Source organism: Plectrocnemia conspersa, unplaced genomic scaffold, assembly GCF_051122295.1.
Source record: "Plectrocnemia conspersa isolate PC_06_02 unplaced genomic scaffold, ASM5112229v1 ptg000010l, whole genome shotgun sequence".
In the NCBI taxonomy this organism is placed as follows: Eukaryota; Metazoa; Arthropoda; class Insecta; order Trichoptera; family Polycentropodidae; genus Plectrocnemia; species Plectrocnemia conspersa.
The window spans coordinates 26,712,501-26,734,046 of NW_028277174.1; the positions used below are offsets into that span (position 1 = coordinate 26,712,501).

A 21,546-nucleotide genomic window follows, 5' to 3' on the forward strand; every position below is an offset into this window, starting at 1 on the left:
ATTTGTGTGAAATAAAGTGAATGACAAGATACTATAGCTGCCAGTTCGAAAGTAATCCTAGTAACAAATTGACGCATTTTTTTTAGTTTAGTGGACAACTTCTTCCAATATGTGGTTTGGCAAAAAACGTTTAATATATTTTTAAAAGTTAGAAAATAAATATTTTTTCATCCACACTGTACTTTTTCTTACAATCAATGTGAAACATATTCGAGAATGGTCCAAATGTATTTCTCCCCATAAACACAATTAATATAAGGCTTTTAAATGTCTGAGTATAGATGTCAACATAAAGTATTAGTGATACTATACAATAGATTGATCCATTCGAGCAGCACCTTCGTATGTAAATTAAGTCGAAAACGTTAAAACATCTCACGACCGCACACGCCAAGTTCGTTAAGCTTTTTTGCCCGACAATAACAAAACTTGACAATCTGACGTTGACAGCAAAACAACACATAAACATAAACCACACACACACAAACGCGCGCCCGGCTGTTGCGGTCGACAGCTTTTTTCTTTGCATATATTGAATACGTTTATGGAAACGTGGGTCGGCTGACGTTCAGATTTACGGCACGCATTAACCGCACACCACAGCTGAGATCGGTGGGAAAAACTCGAAGAATCTCCTGCTCAGGTAACGCCGATTTATTTATTAAAAACGAGAGCGACATTCCGACGTCGTGCGTTTCCATTAATGGAATTCTCATTCAGGTCTTCCCCGGGAGGCACAAAAAGTTTCAAGCCGAGCTTTTATTTCGCCATATACACACCACACACGGAGGGCATTGTAATTCCTTTTTTGTCGCACACACATACACTCGAACGCGTGTATATTTGTGTTCCGAAGAGCACCGCTTGTCGGCCTTTTAACGATTCGCATATCGTTGTTTATTTTTATTAGCCGGCACACGGGCACGCGCTTAACGGTAACCTGTGTAACCTTGCGTGGAAAAGGAATTATTGTAATGTTACATAATAATAACACGCGGCGGTCGGCCCCGTTCGGCACGTGATTAACTCGTTTTTTCCCCTCGCAATTTATCAACGCGTGCACCTCTCCGTCTGTCATTAGGAAAGCGCAGCGATCGACCGATTATTTTTTACGATCGGACATTATATAATGAGGCGTTTTTTTAACGGCGCCAAGACGACAGTTTGATCGAGGCACCGTCTGAACCGGCGAGGCTTTTTGCGATACTGTGCGTGTTGGGCCGAACGGAGATTGTATCAATGAACGAAGTTTGAATGGCAGGTATGTATCGGATTTAATTTAGGCAATTAGGAATTATGAATGAAAAGATAACGGCAATCTTAGTAAAGATAATTAATACATTGATGCCAGCAAGCGTCTGCAAAAGTGTCAACTCAATAATAAACACTAAATAGTATTAACTTAAGTCTTAAGATATCAATACACAAGTAGTTTCGGATGCGAGTTAAAAGATAACTATAACCTGTGACAAAGATGTTTTTGTCAATTTTCATCTACAAAGTAGACTTTAATATAAGGGACGGATCGCAAACACTTTATTACAGGGCTGTGGAGTCGTTAAAAAAAAACACGACTCCGACTCCGATATTTACCAACAACACGACTCCACTCCGACTCCGACTCCGACTCAAAAAAGTTTAATTTTATCAGGTATTTTTGGTGTTTTTCTACACGTTTATTATTCATACGCTATACACATTCATTATAACGCAATTAAAAATTAATAAATTTCATAATTTAAAAAATGCTCGGAGTCGCTCATTTTTCACGACTCCGACTCCGACTCCAACTCCGGCCAAAACACCACGACTCCACGACTCCAACTCCGACTCCGACTCCGACTCCACAGCCCTGCTTTATTATATATGCCGCTAGAATTTCTAAGGGATCTATTCACCATTAGCACTAAAATTTGTTTCAGAGAAAAAGAATCAGCTATCTGATTTACACCGAGCGTGTACGTTTTTTCGAGTTGTTAAGGGATGAACATAATAGGAATCTTTGCCGTTAACCCATCTTACCAAACTATCAGATCTAACAAAACCCAAATTTATAACTCATGTTACATAAGTATTTATATAACAAGGTATAATAATATATCACGTAATAGTAATCTCGGATCAACATTTAAAAATATAATAATAATGCTCTTCAAGATAGAAGGTTTCAAATTTGAAATGCAATAGTTTCAAGTATAACTAACTACACTTTTATGTTTTTTTCCGGTTCCACAGTTTAATTGACACACTACTGTATAGATTTTTTTATTTTTTGCCTCCCTCATTCGCAAGTAGACACGTTGTCGAATTTGGAAGTGTTATTTTTATCCTGAAGTAGATATTCTAGTCAATTAAAAATGTAACTATTATAAAAATGATCTTGACATATAAAAGGTTAAATATTTGTTACTTGTATAAAATTAAAAGGATATTGTGGATTATATATTGAATTATATACTTTCAATGAAAGTTAACGAATCTAAAATATCTTTCTACACTATAAAAATATTAGATTGGTCGAAATTTTGACATAGATAATTACAATGACGACCTACAAGATTAACATAGCGAACAAGTCTGATACGGAATAAGAGATGGTAAAATTATATCCTATCCTACGCTCATTTTGTATTATAATTTGGAATCTCCAAATAACCAAATACAGTAGACTCCCCAATAACACGGTAAATTGGGGACGTGCAATTTGGATGCCCGTTATTTTATGTGTGAGCGAGCTCTTGATTCGTACGTAAAATTGTATGAGTATTTTCTAGTCCACCAACTACACGCATCCAAATAGCACGTCTCCAATTTACCGTGTTATTGGGGGGTCTACTGTACTCCATTTGAGTATAGAGGAGAGCGAAGGTGCTCTTTGTATAATATGCCATATTATAACCTAAAATTGTCGGTAGGTTAACATTTGTGCATTTCTCCGCGATAGAGTACGTTTTTTTTTTACTATTTTTGTTAAAACTTGCACACAAAAGTATTTGTTTATTCTATATTTTTAGCCATAAAAAAGTTATGTGTACGACTTACGAAGATGATTTTATGGAGGGTGATAGTTTACAATGTAAATTTTACATAATAATTATCACGCGTAATGTAATGACAATAAAATAAATGTATTTTTTTCTGTTGAAAGTCAGTTTATATTTGTAAAAAAAATATAAAAGATATGTAAAATTTACATTCTAAACTATTGGATGCGTGTAGTTGGTGGGACTAGAAAATACTCATACATTTTTTTGTAATACGTACGTACGAATCAAGAGCTCGCTCACACATAAAATAACGGGCATCCAATTTGCACGTCCCCAATTTACCGTGTTATTGGGGAGTCTACTATATTTGGTTATTTGGAGATTCCAAATTATAGATCCGAATTAATTAGTGTCACAAAGGACGCGAATAACTGACGGATTATCGAAGTGAAATGTGTTCCTCATAAAAAAGTCGAGCATCTTTAAAGAGTTATTACGTGTAGAGAGAACCTCCACTTACTATTAAAAGTGATTCCGAGATCTTTAGTGGATGTTCCTCTAGCCAAAATGTTCCCACCAAGATCAATGGTGAACGGGATCGAGAAAATGACACAGTATGGAACCTTCTGACACTAAAGAGTTATCGGAAGCTCATCTCCATAGAGAATCTAAATCCCTGTACAGTTCTAATGTATTTATACAATTATAAATCAGCTGCATATAGAAGAAAATTTAATTTTTTTAACTGCTGTATTTATTTCATTAATAAATACTACATGTTTTGAATATAAGTGAAGTTGCGTTTTGACGGTCGAAAAGAGCCAAGTATTACCAAGGCAAGTAAAGTCTAGGAGAAACTTTTTCCACGGCTAATACTTGAAAAGACAGCTGATGAAAACATACCCACGGAGATACTAAGCCAAAGCAGAAGGCGCCTAGATATGAACTTGTAATGAAACTCAAAAGTTTTTTCGCCTATATAACACACGACAGTTTCAATGTCACCCCCAGGATATATTTCTCATTGGATTGTAACTAGTGACATATAAACTGATAAGATATGCCGGCATAATAGAATTTCAATCTCAGAGAGACTCTAATTACGAGGCGTTGATCAAAAGGACGACCTCGCTCAAGACAGACATACCAATTAAATAGTCGATAAGCTTTGCCGCTTCCATATTACACGAATCCTGAACGTCTCAAATTCTGAACAAAAGCCGAAAGTTGAATGAACACCTACTCAATCAAACGACCATCGGTGCGACACAAATCGCGTGACGAAAACTCTCATTTTTCGACTGGCATCCCGAATTTCACGGCCGAGCACGTGACGCGGCGCCAAAAGTTTTCCCCGGCGATAATAAAAATCGAAGCGAGTCCCTCGTCCGAGACAGCAGGAGAGGAGTGTTTACCCGATGCCGTATTTTACTACAATTAGGTCTCCCCGAGGTGGGTCGTGGGGGGCGGGTCGGCGGCGGGCGTCAAGGGGTAGGCGCCTGTTAAATAGGTTAAGAAGAAAGACCGCAGGGGGAAGGGCGAGTCCTACGAACTTAGGATAGGTCAGCGAGCTAACGTCTTTCGCTTCGTTGAACAGATGTGACCGAAATATATATACCTACATACGCCAGCCCGCCGTGCATCCTTGTTTGGGGAGACGTAACGGGCGCAGGTGATCCCCGCCTCCCACCACCTCGGGGTGACTGTGCGGGTCGGGTTCGCGCGTTTCCGAATATAAATCGATACTAATAAAGAATACGGACTGACTGGAGGGATCCCCCGCCAGCGTCTGGGTTCGTGTTTACGTTTTGACTAATGCCATGTTTACGCCGGTTCTGCAAAGAGGCATGCAGTCTCTCACTGGGGCAAATCGTGCAAATCTCGATTGTTTTGAATATGGGAATCTGTTCTATTTGCGAGTAATACTGTAGTCACTACGGTATAATTTTTATTGAAAGATGAACCTATCCTATAACATACACCGGAATGCTATGTAGAAGGATAAGACACATAGAACACATCGCCGGTCTCGGTTTCTCCTATCGCAACTATACACTCAACCAAGTATAAGTGGACAGCAATCTTGACAGGTTTGAAAAGCGATCCTTGAGAAGGATCTCTGTCCTTGCAGAGGCGTTATCTTCAGCGAGCAGGTCATGCATTATGTAGCTAGAATGAACCGATTGAACGTATATACATATAGTATATATATGAGGGGATTTCAAAAAGTTCGTAGAATGATATATAGTTTTTGTACCGGTGCTTTGATTAGCGTCCTTTCAAAATATAAGTACGAAACGTCTCTTAGTTTAGTTGTAATAACAGTTGAAATAAAACGTGTTTGAACGATTTTATGAAATGGATGGATTGAAACAATGTCCGGTAATTGCCATGAATGCCGCAGTGGTCAACACACATCTAATAGGTATTACAGAATAACATATTGATCAAGTGCATTATTTAGTGTTGAGCGATTCGCACGTGTAGTTGTGGGAAACAGCGGACTGAAAATTTGGGTAAAAAAAAGTAAAATATCGCCAAGCGATGATTTACGATGTAAGAAAGTCACGGACATTAGCGATGGTTACTTTGGTATGTGGGCGATTCCCGATCTATCTTATGTCCTATACATTCGACGATAGTCCTCTACCTCGACCGACAGAATCTTCGTAGTATTGTGATATTCCCATCTATATATTTTGATAGGCAATATCACTTTTAGCAATTTATATTCTTGTTATATACTCTGATTTATAATATTTGTATTGTTACTACTATATACTGTACTATGCAATAATACTGTAATATCTTAACAGATTACGGTGATTGAGACGTAATTTGTTAATCGCAGGAATCGAGTCATATAAACGTTTGAAATTTGAGTATCTTTATCAACCGTGTGAGGTGAATGATAAGATGATGTAATTTTGACATTCGACATAAGAACAATAGAAGCACAGTTGCATCGTGTGAACGACGAAATGCGTCACATGTTTAATATGTATATATATATATATATATAGGAAGAAATAAAGAGCGTGTACTCATTTATAAGTCGCTCGTCCAATCAATTCCTCTACCGGTCATTAACATTCTTATATCGATGACTTAAAGTGTAAAATTACTAACTCCATATTTGACAACTTTACACGGGAAACAAAAAACTAAATAGACAACTTGAAAATAGGAAAATTAAACAATATTTCAAGCACAAATTTGGTACATTCGATTAAAGGTACAAAATTACATTGTTAAGCCATTTTCACCCAAAAGTGGAGTTAGAAAATTTACACTTTAAGCCATCGATATATCAAACAGTTGATCCAATATATGAAACTAATCTGTCGATTGCCACGTGCTAAACTAAATATTTTGGACTTTCTATGGAATCTAGCATTCTAGTGCAGAAGCGAATGGACTCGCCTCCACACTAAACGCGCGTAAACAACAGAACATAATGGCGTGCAAGCGCATATTTTGTTTATGCTCTTTTCCCACGCGCTCTCGCCGACGACCCAATTAAAGTGGTCCGACACAAAAGTGCGGCGGTCCGCAGGGCCGGGCGAAGGTCTAGGTCGCAGACGGCGGCGATTACGTAACGAGCGACGGATCGAACCGGCGATCGTTAACCGAACGTTGACGTTTCGTCATCCCGAGATGCCCCCCGCGGTTACGTCACCCACCCACCCACCGCCGCTCTTTCTCGTCGTAAACAAGCTGCTGCTTACTGACCTTCGCGAGCGATTGCAGCGGGTACCAGCGCGGATTTGCTGCTTACATAACGCCGCCGTCGTTATATTTGGATCGGGATCGGGCGCTTGTATGTTGTTTGGCGACCGGGGATGCGCGCCGTATTGCGCATGTAAATGCAAATCGCGCTGCGAAAAGTGGCACGACGACGACGGTGACGCATCGAGACGGTGACGCACGCACACGCTATCCGCAACTTGTGCTCGACTCGTCGACGCGAATTGTGCTATATACCATGGAGCTGCTATGGATCGTAAGCATAGATTAAATCGCAAGTATATATTTGCGCGATCGCGACGCAGAAAATGAACGACAAACTTATGTTCGCGCGGAGAATGGTGGCGTAACTGCCTTGAAGTGTTGTGATGTATTCGTCGAGCTTATGTTGGACAAAGAATCGTAAAACAACAAATGCGCAACTTTTATGCATGTAAAATTTTGACGACCAGATATTTAGGCCGATTGTAGCACCATTGGAATTGATTCTATATGCCGGCCGTATTTTGCCACACGCTATACTTAATAATGAATTGAATTTTTGGTAAACGACCCATCGGATTTGTTCATATGAGAGTACATAATAGTCATTTAAATTTGTTGCCATATTCCAACATAACAAATTTCACTCAATAAAGTTAGTTTCAAGTGATCGTTTACCTTGAGGTAAATGGTTCATTATATACCGTACAAAGTATGAATATAACATTGTTGGACGTCTATACATATGTATATAGAATCGTTATTTAAATACAAATCAGAGCAAAATACAATGTCTTATAAAAATACCTAAATTATAAAAGCATTTAACCCATTGACTACTACAATATTTATCAAAATACTAGCGAGAAATACTACCAGATACAAATATTTTTGAAAAAAAATATGTATTTATTTACATACTTTATTGTGCGTGCGTGCAGTGCCATATTTTATGTTCATACGCGTGGAATGGAAGTTTGTTTGCTATCTCGTTCTTGGGCGTGCGAACAAGATGGCTTACAATAACGTTTTAGTTTAAACAGGATTGTACCGATTTCATAAAATTTTCGATTTTTTAGCTCTCCAGCTTAGCACAAAATGAACAAAAATTACTGTGACGATCATTTTTGTTTTTAGCTCACGTCAGTATCCCGCTATCCAATTTACACATCTCAACATCCCAAAATAAACAAAAATTTCAGTGATGGCATTTTTAAAGCTCTCACATCAATGTAAAAAAAATCCGAAATGTCATTTTTTAACTGTCCAGGTTTAGTGTTTCATGAATATGGTAAGCCTAACTACAAGGTCCAGACAGTTTTTGACCTTGTGATTTATTTTTAGCAGTAATAAAGAATATTTGGTGGTTGCACCGATTATTAAATTATTCATTTCAGTTGTGTTCTATCGCGCGGACGGTTCGTGACTTGATTGAAAAAGTTTTTCTATGGTTTTTGTAAATTTATTTTAACCCTTCATAACGATGATGGACAGTGAAAGTGACTAGACACATGCATACATAAGGATGAACTAGGATTTGTAAAATATTGTAAAATAGTTTTATTCAGCATAACATCGACAATGATTTTAAACGCAAATATGAATTTATATCTCAAATAAATAATAGCAAGTATTGAAAAAGTTTGGATGATGGAAAAACATGATTCATCTGGCGAACATAATCGAATATTAGAAAATTACCCGAGCCCAAAGAAAAAGTATGCTTGTATGCAGCAGGAAGAATGGTCCCGTTAAAAGGTCGCGTACCACATTTGTGTTGTATGTGGAAAAATGTCTTCATGTCATTTGTTGAACAGAACATTTAAAATATTAAAATATTTTTTTCTATAAAATGTTCCGTTTGTTTTGTAATTCTCAAGTAATTTGTAGTTTTTACCTTTCGTTATGCGATTTGTAAGGTTATCCTTTTTGTGTAATCATATATTCGTGCATATTTTTTGTATAATAATTAACTAAAATACAAAAAATATGTTGCACTGATGCACAGAAAGTTTTCATATTTAACCATTACGACGTTATCAATGAGCTATTTCTCGCTAGTTTCACGAACAACGATATATCGTTGTATATAGGGATTCCAATCCCGGGATCCCGGGATCCCGAACGATTTTCAATACCCGATGAGTCCCGGGATTATAAAACATAAACCCGAATTTTTTGGATTGATTGATTTATCAAGCACAATAGAATTATTATTGACAAAATCGTTATATTTCGTATACAAACTTGCGCGAGTTGCACGTGTCATCTGTAAATCTTTGAGGCTGTGAGTCTGAACGTGCTTTTTCAGCAGCAGGCTGCTTAGGAACCAAAATCAGATCAAGGCTAAATGATAAAACACTTGATGCTTTGATGTTACTTTGTGAGTTTTATTCAAAATAATGTTTTCAATTAATTGTGTCTATGAATGTACATATGTACATACATTGTCAAAAGTTCATTTTTTTCTTCTCAAATAAATATATAAGACCTTGCCTTTTTTATTTTTATTATATTATTTTCTATTTTAAGCCCAAGACTAAAATTATACGTACTTTATACATTGTACGTTATAAAAAACAGATGTAAAAATATATTGTATTATTCATTTTAAATTATTTTTATCGATAAAATAACATGAAAATTATCCCGGGACAGGTCCCGGGATCCCGGGATCGACTAACTGCAATACCGAAATCCCGGGATCAAAATTTTGGCCCGGGATTGGAATCCCTAGTTGTATAGCATCCAAAAGGTTAAGTGTTGTGTGGCGATAATAAAGCACGATGCCTCTTTCTATATACGAGGAACCCAACTGAAGTCACAGAAAATAACAGGCTCGACCTCATGTCGAGCCAAGAATAGTTGCGACTGCTATGAACGTCGTTTATGTTTTTACGCAGCATTTGAGCACCATCCTACTTTCTCGAAAATGCGCCTCATCTATTCCTAAAAGCAGTTTATAGCAAATATTTTAGTATTAGAAGAACGAAATAGTGCGATTTTACAAATAAATGTTGTCTTTTTTTAATATCAATTACTCTGAGCATTTTCCCTTAGTTCCTGACAGAATTTGACGTTAGGGAATAATGTGTAGCAATACTAAATAAAGTAGATCGAATTAGTTCAACACGGACTACTTTGGTCGAGTGTTTCAGTGAATCGAAGGCTCGACTAAATAAATTGTTGCCGATTGCGCGTGAATCGAGATTTATCTTTTTGCTTGATTCAAAGGAGCTCGCCGCAACGGAGTAGTAGCTACTGACGTAATGTATTCGGAACGGTGTCGTTTGGAAGCCGGCCAGAAACTCGGAGCTTCTCTCTGTCCACGTACGCCCCTCTGCATGGTCCGTTGCGGACTAATTGACTTCGATCAAAGTGCGGTGCGCCGATCGGACAGAAGAGCACTTAAATACGCTGTCAACTTATGCACACTAGAGCAACTCGAAGCGGTAATGTATTGAAAAATCGAAGCGAACTAACGTCAGTCGAAGTTTATTACATTATTGAATAAAAATTATTCAATCTGCTGATTGAATAAGCGTATCGATGTTGCTTTTACTATTGGAAGAATCAATGATACAATGGTGAAATTTATGCGAGATATTCATTAATTAAACACCTTATTTAAGAAGAATGCTTTCTAATAGCCCAAATCCCACACAAACTCCAACGTTTTTCATTATCTATCGTGTCTGGAAGATCGGAATAAGTGATTATTATAAATTTATAGTTCTGAACAATCATCACAAATGAGGTTTTCTTAGATTTTTCCTAGTCTCACAGATCAAAAATTAAAAACAAATCAGCTAGGTCATACATAATGACATATATTGATTGTTAGCTGTACTAATAGTCTATAATTAGTAAAAAATACTTTTGTCTAACTACGTACTTATAACACATAATGCTACAACCGAAGAGTTGAATGAAAATAGCATTTATAATTTAATAATAACTACCACCGTGTAAATATCAACAACCAGCAAGACAATTTTTTTTCTTAAACCTTAACCAGTTCAACGCCAAGCAAATTTCTATGAATTTGCTCTGTAGGCCACCATTTTCAACCCTTTAAATTATTATGAAAGAGGAACATTATTTACCTGGAAAATCACTGTTTACTTTCCTTTTTATTAATTTTAACATAAAAGTGAAAAAAAAAGCACAGAAATAACAAGTTTTAAAAACCACTGTCAGGGCTGCCACACACAAATATTATATGTAATTTATATTGTATGTGGTTTATATTATATGTTTTTGGTTGTTTTTAATATTTGTATGGGACACGATAATTTCTGTTATTTTAATCAAAATCTTTTATCAAAATGGCGGCTACTTCATGTATTTAAAAAATTTCAACTTTGTCAAAAAAAATTAAAAAAAAAGTAAATATGGCTATAATGGAATAATATAAACAAAAACAAAATTCAAATTCAAAAAATGTTTTTTTTTTACAAAAAATTGTGTTTTTTTTATCATTTAAAAAAAATATTGTAGCAGCCCTAACAACGTCTGTATGCTCGATCGTAAATAATAAAAGAATGGTTCAAAAATTGCACATTTTAACGATCACATTCCATTTAATAGATGTCTCTGTATTAAATTAACGAAAAAAAAATCAATTTTATTAATAAATGTGTCCGTAATAACATTTGCGTGCCTGCACGCGCTGGCGTTTGACGGTCCGACAGCTTTGGCGTGCAGGCACGTCACTGGCGTCTAAAGGGTTAAAGAACTAGTGAAACGTGCTAATCTTACGCACTTCGCAGATAATTTAAGCATACAATTTAATTTAAGGGAAATAACAAAATACCGAAATGAATATTTATATGATTTAAGTATAATCTATAACGGTTTATAAAGGCCACCACTATGCATTGGGGAAACCTGTTAAGTCATGACGGTCAGATAAATAGTACATAAATAAAATAAATGTGTAGTGATGAGTACATCTCTATACATATGGAAAAGATGGAAGGATAGTAAATTACACAATTAAATTATCTATTGTTATAGAATGAAAAACTGAGGTATATCTTTTCAAGAATTCATTGGCTTCTTATCACATTTAATTGACGTTAGCATTACAATTCAAGGACCAGAAATTACTGTTTTGTTAGTTGTGTTTTTTGGAAGATAAGTTTAGTGAAACAAACATATTTTGTAAATATATAATTCTTGAATCATGTAAATAATTTCATGCTTTTCAAAATAAATTTCAGAGCTCCAGTTTTTTGCCTCAAAACATGCGCGTACGTTGTAAACTCAATTCCGGGATCTCGGACGATTTTTGATACCTGTGAATCCCGGCATTAGAAAACATAATCCCGAAACTTTCAAGACAGACTATTTTATTAACATAATTTGAATTTGCTTGTATACAAAATTGTAACGTTCGGTGTACGTGTGCTCCCAAATAAAAATAGTATCTAAAATCAGTAAAATAGGGTTATAACATACTCCATTATTAAGATGGCATCTCTGCATTATGTATCACCTATGTAACATAAGTAGTTCTTTACAAAATGATTCCAGTTCTACCTTCGGAAAAAGATGATCAATATGAATTTACCGATGGATATGAAAAAGGAAAGGATTTTCAATAATTTATTGTGAATCTGAAATACACTTCATCAGAGATTTAGTAAATAAGAGAGAAAATTCGTGATATTATTTAAAATATCGCTTAGTAAGAATGATGCTATTTTACAAAAATACGTTAAGAAACGAGCATGAAAAAGATCTTCCATTTATATAAGACTGTAAAACCAGATGGAATAGTCTTTATAATATGCTGAAACGATTTCTTTTTTAAAAGCAAAGATACAAAAAACAAAATAGACTTGAACAATTTATCGTAACGTTTAATAAAATTGGGTAAATTATAGAAGTTTTGAAACCTCTAAAATTAGCTGTCGAAGCACTTAAGGCTCGGGCACACAGAGAGCGATCTGTCGCGGCGGGACGCGATATCTGACCGCGGCGACAGGCGATCTACTTGTATTATGCGATGTTGCATCAGTTCTGTCAGACAGAACGCGGTCTACGGCGGTCTACCGCAGACCGCGTTCTGTCTGACAGAACTGATGCAACATCGCATAATACAACCAGATCGCCTGTCGCCGCGGTCAGATATCGCTTCCCGCCGCTACAGATCGCTCTCTGTGTGCCCGAGCCTTAAGCCGACGTGATCCTAACTTGTGCGCAGCGACGCAATTTTTAAATTCTGTTTCAAGCAATTGGCCGAGCTTAAATCTGTATCTCAGATATATTAATAATTGTTCAAAAAAAACATAGAAAAACGAAGACGAATAGAATTAACGGATACGCTTAAATATTTATTAAACCCCAAATCGTTTGATGAGAATAATATTGATATAACTTTCCATGTAACAACTCATGAAAATATAAGGCAGACAATTATTAAATTAATCGAAAGGTTAACTGAAGACGATGAACATGATGTAGTAATAACACCAGAAGAGCCACTTGAAGCACAGCCATCTCACCCACAATCCTCACCAGTTGAAGAAATAACAAAAAGACACGGGAACCGAAAGTTTAAAAAAACACTAGCCTTATGTCCGTAATAAGAAAAGAAATTATATTATTTGAAAACGGTGGTTCACGTTGTCATCACCTCGAACAGGTATACAAATATCTCATGACTAGGGATTCCAATCCCGGGATCCCGAACGATTTTCAATACCCGATGAGTCCCGGGATTATAAAACATAATCCCGAATTTTTTGGATTGATTGATTTATCAAGCACAATAGAATTATTATTGACAAAATCGTTATATTTCGTATACAAACTTGCGCGAGTTGCACGTGTCATCTGTAAATCTTTGAGGCTGTGAGTCTGAACGTGCTTTTTCAGCTGCAGGCTGCTTAGGAACCAAAATCAGATCAAGGCTAAATGATGAAACGCTTGATGTTTTGATGTTACTTCGTGAGTTTTTTCCAAAATAATATTTTCCATTAATTGTGTCTATGAATGTACATATGTACATACATTGTCAAAAGTTCATTTTTTATCTTCTCAAATAAATAAATAAATAAGACCTTCCCTTTTTTATTTTTATTATATTATTTTATATTTTAAGTCCAAGACTAAAATTATACGTAATTTATACATTGTACGTTATAAAAAACGGATGTAAAAAAATATTGTATTATTCATTTTAAATTATTTTTATCGATAAAATAACATGAAAATTATCCCGGGACTGGTCCCGGGATCCCGGGATCGACTAATTGCAATACCGAAATCCCGGGATCAAAATTTTGGCCCGGGATTGGAATCCCTACTCATGACAATATCTCCAACGAGTGTGGACTGAACGGGCTTTTTCACCACCAAGCAATCGGGACACTAAACTTAGATCCAGACTAAACGACGAGATATGAATATTCATAATAATATTTTAATTGTTTATTGTTTTATAATACCTGTATTTTATTGTTTTATTTTAATTATACGTCTTTTTATTTTTTAAATACATTTATTAATAATGAAAGATTACTGTAATCAATTTATTTTTATGAGTCATAGAGAAATTTATTACAGTAAATAATAATATATAGATTATATTATATTTAATTTGAATTTAAAAAAATCAGATCCCGGGATCGTAAACTTGTAATCTCAAAATCTCGATCCTGAAATTTTGATTCCCTACTTTTACTGTTTCAATTCATCTATGCAGAATCATTAGTGTTTTTATATATAATATATATATATAAATATATATAGTTCGCCTATCTTTAAGATTAGTTAACAAGTATTCCATACTAATGGAGTCATTCGAATCAACACATCGGCTACTACCAAAACACTGGAAACAAAAGAGGACCAATCTATCAATCGTTGTAGAGTTCCAGATCGAATAAACTGTAAATTATTGGAAGAAAAACATTGAGTGATGCATTAGATTTTTAGTCATGATAAATACAACGAAGAATACGAACGAACAAATTAAATTATATTATGTACAAAACAGTTATTTTGACGATATTTGTAAACATTCTGTTCAAAATAAATTTCTAAGAAATCACAAGAAAACCCTTCAAATCACCTACCTACATATATTTTGAACAAAGCCTATCTAAATTTAATTCATAAAAGCACAAAAGAAATTCCATCGGAATATATTTTTGATAACTGAGGAAAATTCCATTTGACCTCGACTTCTACGTTTTCTTCGATACACACACAACGTATAAATACATAATGTTCAAGTTACGAAAAAAAAATACACGTTATTTATATAAACGTCAAACTGACACCCGACGATTGTAATCAATCGAGTCGAAAAGTATACACGATCTAGCGTAATTTTCTAGTAATGGCTGATATTTCACGCGCGTTTAATTCTCGGTATACGAGCCACTCCAGAAATATACAGCCCGGAAAAGGAATCCTGTTTTCCCCTCGTTAAATATTTCATTAAAGAGCGGCTCTCGTTACGCACGAGGCGAAGGAAACATCAAAGAGAACGCGCGCGCAATATGCGAATTTGCAAATAAACCGATTAGTAAATAAATTGTTTATTGTTTACGCCGCAAAAAGGTCGTCGGCCTCATAACTTTATTTACGTTTATTGCAAACGTCGATATTATTACATTGAGCGCGCACGTGCTTTTATTGCATATCTATTATTATCGCAAACACGACGAATACATAATATATCAGCGGTATTTTGGCGCCAAGCGGATTCATTAGATGAGTGCCAACAGTATCGATATTGTGTAAACATAATGCATATTATATTCGCCTACAGAGCTCGTGCGAATTTTGGTTCGGTAAAAAATAAGTAGAAGCATTTAATAAACGAAAAAAACATATAATGATACAGGAAACTGTCCACATTTTTTGCTCAGCGAGACACACCGAGACTCGAGCAACAGTTGGAAGAAGTTTGCAAGCTCAAATTGCACTACAGAAACTTGTTAGAGCAAAGGAAACGTCGACTAAACAGCCAATCTCGCTCGATTCATTCATTTTTCGATTCCGAGAAGCCCGCAGATCTCCGAACGAAAATATTTATCCCGTTTTATTGAACAGCGAGTTTTAATGATAAATATTACAAATAAATACCAAGAAAGACTAATTATTTAATCATCAATATTGTGAATTAATTGTTGATTTTATAACATTTTAAATTTAGATGTACAAAAGACATTCAATTTGAAGTATTATTAGCAGTAGCTTTAAATAATAACGATAAAGACAAATGTTGCTCTTCATACGAAAAAAAAACTTAATACTGTAAAATATTACCATTACAGATTTGAGATAATATTCAACGAGAGTAAAATAAATACAAATAAACTAAATGTATATGGTTAAAAAGGACTTTTCAATTAAGAAAATTGTAAATATTGAAATTACATTCATACAAAAATAGCTGTACTTCGCCACAAATCACGTGACCGATCAAACGTTTAAATAGGGTGAAAAATTAAATAAACAAATAGTTTGCTTTATGTCTACAGCCGAGTCGGAAAATGCGGGACAAGGCCAATTTTTGGTAAAAATACTGCCAATCTCAAAAACAAATATTTCTTAGAATCCGAGTGACAAGATAAAGTAATGAGTGCAATGCAGAAGAACATAAAACCACCCTTAAACTGATTTAAATAGCTACTGTAGTTTCAAATTACATTTTTTTTAAATAAAAACCGATACTTTCCAGTTAACTGAAGGGGAGGGGGGCAAATTTGTTATAAAAAGGATTTATTAATTTGTTTGTGCATTTTATTTATTTATCAACGAGTGAACGCTGATCAGAACAGTAAGGCACCCCCATGAATAAATCTCTGCAACGAATCTATTTAAAAAATGTCATTTATAAATGTACATAAATAAATAAATATTTTTTAGAATAAATTTGAGCCCTGATAAAAGGAAAGTACAAAAACAATACACTTTCACATATGTACAGAAATCAGACTCAAGATTTTTCAAAAAAATGCAAAGCAATTTTAAAAAATAAATGATAATCTTGTGTAAAACTGAACATTTTGCGTCCAGTCAAATGCACATCTATTGGATTACAAAATTCAAAGATTTTTGTTTGTCACGTGTGTAATACTGTACATCTAAAGACTGAATATTATTTTTTGATTGACGACCATTATCGATTAAGAACGACTTGAATTCATCAAAAGACATCTCAAATATAGTCGAGTATTGATTTTGAACTTTTACTACTTATTTAGAAAGTGACAGTCGAACGTATCAGTCTAAATCCGCGTTGTTGATCAACGAGAATGAATTGTTAGACGCAGGCACAAAGTCTGGACTATATTTAATTATAAATAGTGTACTCCTGATTAATTTTGTTATCATTCTTTCAAATACTCATTTACGAAAACAAGCAAAAACTACAAATTTCTTAATAAATTATTAATTTTAAACATACAAAATAGTCTGTAATAAAATAAACTAAAATAATATAACGACAATTTAGCTCATATTGTGTGTGATGCGCAGGTCAATTTTCAGGCATATTGGATGCGTAGTTTGTGTTTGGCAGTAGTGCAAATGTTGAAGTCTTTTGCCGATGATGCTATGTTTAAAAAAGTATTTACTAAAGAAACAACATGTAAAAAAATAAGAACTTTGCGCTTAGTAATCTTTAAATTAACGAACAAGTTGGTACTGCGGAAATTGTGAGCAATTGACTACCTAGAATTACTTCAACGCATTGTAACATAACGAATCATGTGTGTATAGTTGATTATACACTGAAACAAATGTCCAATCGTATAAATGGAAGCGCCTTGAAGAACCATGACCAAAAAAAGTACGTCAAGTTCGGTTATCATTACTGTTTTTTTTTATAATGACGGTATAAGTCCACTTAAAATGTTCATCTCATTACGCTTTTACGCAATCGGGAATAAAGCGCATAAAAATATCGCTGAATGACACGCGTATCCGAGTTATCAAAGTATATATTTTTATAGATTTCTAAAACGTGCAACTTTTTTATGTAAGATATGCAATATAATGATGCTATTATAGAGCTTATTTCTGTTATACCACTCAGTATTTTAGTTATTATTTTATATCTAATATGTACAACATAGCTCGATTAGAATTAATTATCACGATATTCATCCGTGAGATTAGGAAAATCTAAGAAAACATAATCATCACAGGTCGACCGGAATTATAATTATATAATAATCACTATTTCCGACTTCCCACACGATTAAAATTTAAAAATACAAAGGTTCATATGGGTCTAAGTCAATCACTACCACTAATCTATCGTGTTGATAAAAATGTAGATTAGCGACAAGATACATAGATGAGCATTTGCATAATTTTAATTACATAATCTTAATTTATTCAAGATTATTAAGTTGATGTGCATAATTATGCATATCAGGTCGAAAAGAAGTAGACTGATAGTGAATGAGAAAATCCAGAAAGCGATTCTTCTTAAATTCCAATTTTCTATAAATAAAAATATGTTTAAATTGTCATATTTTTTATATAAAAATAATGACTAATGACAGTCACAACAAAATTAAAAAGTAACAGCATATTAACCCACCATTTGGTCAGTTTGATGAATGATTTTTTAAAGGATACGATTAAACAGGAGGTTATTTTAAGAAATGTTCATTTAAATAAATATTTTGTTCCATAAAACGAATTTCTTGTGCGTTTATGTAACGAATATCTTCGGAAAAGGATTCGTTGCAGAGTTATTCATATGGTGTTCACTGTTCTGACCAATGGTCGCACAATAATGTACAAACAATCCGTTTTATGGAATAATTGCTTTATATATTGCTCATTAAATTGTGCTTTTTTAAGTTTAGATCATACAGGTAAAACGATTAGCTATCCGGATTTAATAATATACATTACTATGGAACAATTTCCAATGCATTAGTTAAAATAGTAGCTTCAGATTAGTATCTGTCGACATGAGATTTAAACTTGGGAATCTGGAAAGTGCTCGGAACTCAATAACGGAAACTTTTTACATTAAAAAAATATAGGCGATGGCTTAGATCACAATTTTCCTCTACATACTTATGCGATTCAATCTTTATTTATTTATTGTAAACCTTCCGTTGCAACATGACACGCGTTACATACAACGGGGTAAACAAAATAGTGACAGTGGACTCTTGTCCCTACTGTTTTTAAATTTCATCGCGTTTGAGAGATCGGAATTAGCGATTTTATATAATTATAATTCCGAACGATCATCACAGATTATGTTTTCCTAGATTTTCTTAATCTCGCAAAAGAATAATTAAATTTATTGTATAATAGTTTATAATAAACATAGATGTCGCTAATTTAGACCTTGATTTGTTTGGTGTCACCCGTTATGTTGCATCGGTTACTATACTAGGTTAACCTAAAAGTATACAATCACTCAAATAGTGAATTTCGCGAACGTATAGACGTGACATTGAAACGAGGTTCTAATAGTATTTATCGGTGGAAGCACCCGAAAAAAGACAAAAAAAAAGCACGTCAAGTTCGTATAAATAGGTTCTGTTTTTACTTTTATAGCGGGTCAACTTTTTTTAGCAATGTTAAGTCATTTGTGGGGGGGGGGGGGGTAAAACCTTAGATTTTGCACCACGATAACGCACCGGCTGACACTTCACTACTGATTCGTGACATTTTCCTTCTTCAGCAGATTGAGAGGTATGGATGTTAAAAAGTCCAAACAAAGGAATTTCGGTGACGTTTGACAGGCGAGGCGAGGCGAGTCGTCGCGAAAATGGCAAATCCGGTCCGGCGCAAAAAAAGCGACGCGGCCGGTCGGTCGGTGGTTCGTGTGCGATTCGTCGCGCGGTGGCTCGAGAACGGGAGCTCAGGGCGCGATCGATGCGTCGGGACGCGACCGGTTCTCGCGGCGGCGGCGACGACGACGACGGCGCTCGCGTCGCCGGCGATCGGGCGAACGAGCGACACTCACCGGGGGCGGATTCCTGTAGGGCTGCGGCGCGTACGGCTGCAGCGGGCGCTGCGGCCACTGCTGCTGCTGCTGAGCGTACTGATCGTAGGGTTGCGGGTGCGGCGGGTAGCGGGGCGCGCCGCCCGCCTGCAGCAGCGAGTTGAGCGTGGGCGTGGGCCCCGCTTGCTGAGAGATGCTCTGCCCCGAGAGAAAACGCTGCGGTTGGGGCGCCGGCGGCCGCGGCACCTTGCCGGGGAACGCGGCCGACGGGTCGAACGGTTGCTGCTGCTGCTGTCTCTGCGCTCCGGCGTCCTTGTCCGCGGCGGTGCCGTTGTGCAAGGGCTGAGGCGGCGGCGCCAGAGCGGGCGGCGGCGCCTCCGGGGGCGCGGCGGCCATGGCCTCACCGGCGCATGGCGCGACAGACGCGAGCCGCGGCCGCCGCTGCGCGGACAACTTCACGCCGACATGGCGGCCGCCGACGCGCGCCCCCCCTCCCGGGCGCGGGCGGCGAGCGCTGTCGGCCGCCGCGCGCTTGCGGCCCGAGGGCCCCGTGGCCGCGGGCCGCCCCGACTCCAGCCCCGCGGATCCCTCCTACGACTCCTCCGGGCTCCGAGGCGCCCGGCCCGACCCGAATCCGCGGGAAAACCTTTCGAATTCCCGCAGGGGGCGCCGCATTCTTCGCACGCCGCGACCGTGGCCCAAAGCGCGAGTCGCCCGTCCAGGTCCGAACGCGCGTCGCGCTACACTGGCGCCCTCTTTACCGCCTAACGGCTAACACTCGACTCCCCTCCTCTTCGTCCCGCACTTAGCGCCTTTTTTATTATTACAAAATAAACCAAACCTATATTCACCGTCCGTATTGTTACTATTCTTTTTTGCTTATTTCTATTTCAGACTAACATGTCTTTTTACCCACTTTTCGCCAGTGATAAAATATTATTTTACAGATAAAAGGCCGCATTGCGCAATATTTTTAGACTTATTTTCTTGATTTAAAAAAAATATTTACCTGATTTTTATGTCTCGCAATTACTTTTAATAAAATATTGATGAGTTATATGATTATTAAACTGCCATACAATCTATTAACATTTATGACTGCATTGGGAAATATTTTTAGACGTAAGTTTTCTGTTCATTTAAATTAAATAAAGACCATCTTGACCAAAAAGGTTACCCTAGTGCGTCACGATGATCGAAAATAATACATTGTATTATTTCAATACACAATAAATATATAATTAAAATAAAATATGGAAAGAAGCAAACAAAAAAAAATCATGGAATATTAAAATTATATTATACGAACCGAACCAGCCCTCGTAACTGATATAAAACATATCAATGTGCAATGCCAGCGTATTAAGGAGCCGGATGGCGATAGTCATAGGTGAGTCGAAAAATACGTACGAACGGTCATCACAAGAGGACGCGATCATGATTTTTGAAGACGTTCCGGAACCTAAAACTGGAATTCCTGGTGCTCTCACCCGCTTCGTCATGTGGTGTGTAAGCCTTGTTTGGTTCACTAGCAACCCTAGCACTGAGTACGTTTGTTATATGTATAACGATGATCCACTGCCGAATGCAACCTGGGTCGTCCCGGTGGACGACCGCGGTTGGTTTCCCGGTTTGCAGCTACCGACGGTCTCCCGGCACCACTATCTTTTGTTGGAAACGGAGGAAGGAAGAAGCTGGGTAGGTAAGCCATTCCTCGAGAATAGTTAAATTGTCGACAGCGCCCTTCAGCAGTTTAAGGAAATGCTTAGCGACGTACAAGTTTCTGCGAAAATTCAGCAAATCGTATCCCAACGCTCCTAAAAGAAAAGCTCTGGTATAAAAGAACGGGTAATTTCTATTATTTATATAAAATTCTAAAATTAC

General features: G+C 36.6%; 1 protein-coding gene across 50 annotated transcripts in view; it reads right to left on the reverse strand.

The window, feature by feature from the left end:
* The window catches only part of osa (trithorax group protein osa), a 103,422-nt gene extending 83,309 nt beyond the window's left edge, over positions 1-20,113 (reverse strand). For all 50 annotated transcript variants that reach the window (XM_088194803.1, XM_088194791.1, XM_088194790.1 and 47 more), the window contains exon 1: positions 19,684-20,113. In XM_088194803.1, coding sequence (XP_088050929.1) covers positions 19,684-20,058 — 375 coding nt within the window. In that variant the 5' untranslated portion in view covers positions 20,059-20,113. The remainder of the gene's footprint in view (positions 1-19,683) is intronic.
* Positions 20,114-21,546: the final 1,433 nt, after the last annotated feature.